The sequence below is a fragment of the Lathyrus oleraceus genome, chromosome 4, assembly GCF_024323335.1.
Source record: "Lathyrus oleraceus cultivar Zhongwan6 chromosome 4, CAAS_Psat_ZW6_1.0, whole genome shotgun sequence".
Classification (NCBI taxonomy): Eukaryota; Viridiplantae; Streptophyta; class Magnoliopsida; order Fabales; family Fabaceae; genus Lathyrus; species Lathyrus oleraceus.
In genome coordinates this window covers 152,306,629-152,313,099 of record NC_066582.1, presented here as the reverse complement: position 1 = coordinate 152,313,099, position 6,471 = coordinate 152,306,629, and the positions used below count along the sequence as shown (strand labels likewise).

Here is a 6,471-nt window from a genome sequence, read left to right as displayed (position 1 = left end):
GAAAAAACAACTTTACAGTAATAAATATTAAAAATTAAAGGGTGGCATCCAAAGGTTCTGAAGAGTATGAAATCATTGTGTAGGTGGTGAAGACAATGAAAGTTTCAAAAGCAAACCAAACAAGACTCCAATAAAGCCCACAAACATAGCAAAAGTGAAGGAGAAACCCGGATCACTTCTACTTCTTCTCCTTTTCACCATGTCCTGTTTATCCAGAAAACATGTGGATTTGGATTACTAAACATCATATGATCATAGAACAATGTAGGACAACATATAGCATAATTACCAGTTCCTGTTGCAGTTGCCGCGTTTGTCTGACAGCAGCATCTCTTTCCTCCTTCAGTTGTTGCAAGCTTTGACTCTTCAAACAAAGATAATTTAATTAAGTTCAATCGAATTTAAGCAATGGATTTGTAAAAAAGTTTGATCAGGAGATATTAAATGCTACCATGAAAGAAATGGTTCACAGTGAAGCAAAAGACATATGTAAACCTTTGAACTGGTTTCCCCAAGGGGAGAACCTGAAAAACTCACCGAATAAGTATCAATTTTTTGTGCGGATTTCTTCACTGTATTATCTCTAGTGCTTCCTCCAGGTGAGGTAGGAGAGACATATACAACTTTTAGTTTCAATTCTTCTGTTAACTTTCCACTATTCTTATTAAACTGCAAGAATAAAGAACGTGACCATGATCATTTTTTCTTATCAAATTCGTAGGAACGGTCCTGTAAAACAAGGTTATTGGCTCTCTTACAGTATCTGGTGGAAGATCATCAACATCAGTGTTTGGATCCAGAGGTGTAGTTTGTATGAGAAACTTATCTTTGCTTTGCATGTCAGGAGGATATTCTTGTTGGGCTTGGAGGGTGACTGTGCATCACAAAACTGGAGACTATGATGGATGCTAAAGAAACAAGATTTATAAATGCTTCTATAATAGTGACAAGAAGTACCTCTGATGATGCAAGAGTCCCATGAGTGTATAACACCAGTGTTAGGCCGAACAAAGTACTTCTTAGGTGAAGTAGTCTTCACCTAGCAAAATGACATAAAAGTAGAATCAGTATACAACCATGCACTCAAGATCCAGTAGAAAAACATTTATACACATAATAACTTAGTTTCTAGGTCCTGTAAGGAGAGTTAAGAAGGTACCTTAAAAGCAACGAAGTTCTCTGTCTTATTGAAAACTTTAAGATCGCAAAATGTTTGCTTCTCCAACTCAACTGATAACATGAAGATTAACAGTATAGCCACATAAGAACTCGAGATTAATGAAGACAAACAAAGAGATGCAGAAGTGCTCCTTGTATGAGATGTAACTAGTAACTACACAAAACTAAACTAATTCTCCTGTGTAATCAGAGAATACATATATATTTTTCAACAAATAGTTTTCCTGGTTCATTTTGTTAAAACTGATAACTACTATACTGGTTTTATGATAGAAATGTCTTATTCTATTGAGAACAAAGAGTTTGGCTATATATATAGACTTACACATGATTCAAAGAAAAATTAAAAGGGTGAAAGTAGACACAAAACCACATTTTACAATTCCTAATACCTTGCAATTCCTAATAAATAGGAAAAATAAAATTAAACATAAACTAGGAAACCAATAATCACACAGCAATCAAGCATTCCATCTCTTAAACAATACGAAGAAAATATTTAATTTATTGGAAGCTTCAACCATTCCCATCATCATCCGAAGTTTCAAATATTGATCTTATTTTATGTGTTATGCCATTAATTTTATGTGTTATACCATTATGCATGCAACTTGCTCTTGAGAGTTGCAGTAGCTCAATTCCACAACTCCATCTTATATCAAATCTCTCATAAAATGTAATTTTATATCAATGTGTTTGCATCTGCCATAAAAAAACTGAATTCTTTAAAAGTTTTTTTGGTGAGCTATTATCGTACTAAATCACAGGGTTCTTTTTCTCTTTATGACTAAGTTTTTCTACCACTCTTCCTAACCAAAGAGATTGACAAGCACAAGATGCATCAGCTACATACTCTGCTTTACTATTAGACAATAGTGTTGTCAATTGTGGGTAGAAAAAAATAGTGGATTGTTGAGATTTCTAATGCAACAGAGCTATAGCAGTTATTTGGCAACTTTTTGTACTGAATAGCATATCACAGAACAATAGAAGTTTGTTCAAATTCCACTATGCTATAGCGGTATATCACCGTTCTACCGGCTATTTAACAACATTGGACAATGTCACAACAGATTGTTTTTTAGAGGACCAAGACACTGTTGCAGAATCAAGCAAGAAAAAAATCCACAATGTTCCTGCGATCATCCAAATCACCGGTAAAGTCACTCTAAGTGTATGCCCCCAAAGTTTGAGTTCCCTCCCTTTTTATAAAATATACACAATTCAGTTGTACTTTTGATATATTAGTTCAACAATAAAGGTTTCAAAGAATTCAACTCTTCCGGGCAAAAACAAACACATCAATATAAGATTTCATTTTTTGAGAGATTTGATAAGAGAGAGAGTTACGGTATTGAGCTACAGCAATTCTCAAGACCAAGTTGTAGACATAATAACAAAGTCTATAAAATTAAATCAATATTTGAAACTTCACAAGATGATGGAAATAGTTTGAAACTTCAAAAATGAACTAAATGTATTCAACATATAGTTTAAGGGAGACAATGATAGATTGTTACATGGTTATTACTTTACTAATTTGATTTTACCTTTAATTCTTTTATGACTTGGTCTTAATATTATAAGTCTTGTAAAACATATTTTTGAGTCAAGGTTCACGTTTTCAATCTTTCTTTGAATTATGTGTAAGGCTATTATAGCCAAACTCCTTGTTCTTAATAGAATAAGACATTTTCTCATAAAAACTACTACCTCCGTCTCATAATAAGTGATCTATTTGAAATAAATGAGTGTTCCAAAATGAATGATCCATTTCAATTTTTAATGTATCTTTTCCACTTTTACCTTCTAATTAATATTATTTTCATCATTCTCAATACATGATAAGGGTGATTTAGTAAAAATATGATTATTTTTTTTAATCGGTGTGAAATGATCAATTTGATCACTCATTATGGTAGTTATTAGTTTTCAAGACCTATCCATGCCTACTTTTGTGATTACCCGGTTATAATCACTATCTATTTGAATTATTTCAAAATGGTTGTTTCATTTGATTTGAGACCAATTTATATGGGCAAATATATTAGGATTCATGATGTGAATAATTAAGGATACATGGACAACTTCCTAAACATAATTAATGATCTATCATCATCATCATCATCATCATGTATCTCGTCACATCAAACTGTAATTTTTAACCGTAAGTGATGAATTTTCATTAAATGTCATTGTCGGTGATATCCATCAAACTCATATTATTAACTTAGGTAATTGTAGATTAAATTAATCCATCGAAACTAAACCGTGATTAATTTCTACGTACAAATTCCCTAACCGAATGTTAAAATTTCCCCAAATTGGATCCATAAGAAACCACACTGCATGCAATTAGATTCTCAAGTCTCGATCAATTTTGTAATTGCATGTTAAAACGTAGATTTTGGTTCAAAAATATGAAGAAAAACAGAGATAAGATGAGATTACATACATTGGAAACGTAGCTCGGCAGGATTAATGGATATGAATGAATTTTCAATAGAATCGGTAGCCATGGCGAAGGGATCGAAGTTTCTAGAATCACGCGTCAATTGGTATACACTGAACGCCGCTTCCATTCACAGTCGCAACAATATCATTAAGAAACTGCGTGAAAGAGCAATGGCGGTTTCAATCCAAACAATGCGATGAAAAATAATGTAGAATATGAATATTACTGGTAATTTGTAACCTTTGAGATTGCACTGAAAAACATGTACGCTTTGCGATGGAAACGCCGGAGACGGGTGGTTTGGTAGTGAGATGTTTTGTGCTGCGGAACCGCTATGATGTTATGGGAATGAATGAGAGAAGAATCATTAGAGTGAGAAAGATGTTGAGAGAGAGAGAAACGGTGCACGTGTCAAAAGGAGTTAGAATGACGTCCGGTTCAAAAGTGCGTGCAATACTGGACTGACCGAAACTGAATCAGCAATTATTTTATAATAATTAAAAAACAATTAATAGATATTTTGTCTGCCATATGAATTTTTTTAATTATTTATTTTTTCTTATTTTTAATATAAAATATGAAAACTCATAAAATTAGATCTAAGTGGGATTTGAACGACCTTTGAATACTAAATACAGTATTTATGCACTGAACTGCCTTTCGGTTGATTCATTTCTTTTTTCAAATATATTTATAATATAATGTTTGTCATATTAATAAAAGTTTATTTTTAATTATTTCAATCATATTTTTATATTATTTATCTCTCTTCCTTTCTCCCTTTACACTTTTATTTTAATTATCTCTCTTCATCTATCTTACATTTTTATTTCAATAACTTTTTTATTTTTTATTTAATAAATAATTATTTAATATTTAATAAATTATTTAATAATTATTTAAAATGTGATTAAAAATTTTAAAGTTTAATATTTAAAACATATTTAATAAAAATATTTATTTATTTCATATTTAAAATTCGATTGAGTTTTAAAAATGTGTATAAACATTTTAAATTTTTATTTCATATTTAATAATTATTTCATGTAATAAATATTTAAACAATAAATTGTTAGTGTTAAATAATTATTTAAATGTTTTACTAACATAAAAAATTGATATTATTTTCCATAACACATTTAAAATGTTTAAACAATTTATTGAAGGTTTTGCTAGCACAGACACTTGATATATTTGAAGGAAGAAATTAACCAATTGAAACATGCAGACCATTGGAAGGTGTTGCAATATGGAAAGGTCTCGGATTCAATTTCTATTGAAAGTAAATTTTGTGAATTTATATGTTTTAATAATAACCAACAACAACCAAATCTTATTCCACAATGTTTTATCCAGGATCATGTTTTATTTAAATCGTTAACCTCGAAATTTTTCTTAATAACTTCTTTTATAACTTTCCTAGATCTTCCTTTATCTTTGATTATTAGACCCATCTTCATCTGATATACTCTTCTTACCACATAATCTAAAGATCTTCTCTTTACATGTCCAAATCACCAAAGTCTATTCTCTATCATTTTTTCTACTATAGATGCTACTTCAAAACTCTCTCTAATATTTTCATTTCTAATTTTATCATGTCTAGTCTTATCACACATGTAACGCATCATCTTCATCTCTGTTATGCTTACTTTATTCTCGTGTTGATTCTTAAGTCGCCAACATTTTGTTTCATACAACATCGTAGGTCTTACCGTAGTCCAATAAAAATTTTCCTTCAATTTGAACGGTACCTTTATATCACATAAAATTCATGAAGCCCTCTTCCATTTCAACCATCCAGCTTGGTTTCGATGGTTTACATACTCGTCTATTTCTTCATCGATTTGTATTACAAACCTAAGATATTTAAATCGTGTGACTTATGGGATGATATGGTCTCCAACTTTCACCTCTAGGTTATAAACGTTTCTCATTTTGCTGAACTTACATTACATATATTGTGCCTTAAAGCTCGCCTCCAAATCTTCATCCTCTCGTTTAAATCCTCATTCGACTCTCTCAATAGGATTATATCATCTTCAAAAAGCATGCATCTCAGCCTAGCTTTTGGATGTGCTCCCCGAGTACATCTAAAATTAAAGTAAAAAGGTATAGGCTTAAGGTTGACCCTTGGTGAAAACCTATTGTAATGGGAAAATTATACGTCTCTCGCCTTGTGTTCGCAAACTAGTCGATACACATTCATACATATCTTGAATAGCTCGAATATATACAATCTTAACTTCATTCTTCTCCAAGGTTTTCCACAAAATATCTCTAGGGACTCTATTATATACCTCATCCAAGTCAATAAAAATTAAGTGCAACTCTTGTTGGTCCATCTGATATCCTCCATCACTCGTTGTAGTAGATATATTGTTTCCATGGTCGAACTCCAAAATATAAAACCAAATTGATTCTTACTTACTTGAGTCTTTTTTTCTTAGTCTTTGTTTAATCATTATTTCCTATAACTTTATGGTATGACTCACAAGCTTAATCCCCTTATTATTTGCACAATTTTGTATATCCTTTATTCTTATAGATTGAAACTAAAGTGTTTCTTCTCCATTCATTCGATATTTGCTTTGAACTCATATATTGAATAATTCTCTCCATTACCTCGAATTTGCAAAAAAAACTTTGAACTATAGTTAGAGAGGTTTTCTTCTTCACTTTCTCTCTTAGGGTTGTCTTTACTCTCTTCTTACTCCTTTTTTCCCTACCATGTACTCCTTTTTTTCTATTGTCCTTCTACTTAAATAAAAGATCCTATTTATTATTATTTCATTAATCATACTAATTCCCTAATTCCTCATAATTCAACCCACTTA

General features: G+C 31.1%; 1 protein-coding gene across 1 annotated transcript; it reads right to left on the bottom strand.

Moving 5' to 3' along the window:
- On the bottom strand, nucleotides 1–4,072 carry LOC127074241 (vesicle-associated protein 2-1). The gene is made up of 8 exons (XM_051015543.1): nucleotides 3,875–4,072; nucleotides 3,635–3,789; nucleotides 1,160–1,230; nucleotides 958–1,039; nucleotides 759–874; nucleotides 538–669; nucleotides 290–364; nucleotides 1–204 (listed from the first exon to the last, which is right to left on the bottom strand). Exons 2-8 carry the CDS (start codon nucleotides 3,759–3,761, stop codon nucleotides 73–75), a joined length of 735 nt encoding a protein of 244 aa, XP_050871500.1. The 5' UTR covers nucleotides 3,762–3,789; nucleotides 3,875–4,072; the 3' UTR covers nucleotides 1–72.
- Nucleotides 4,073–6,471: the final 2,399 nt, after the last annotated feature.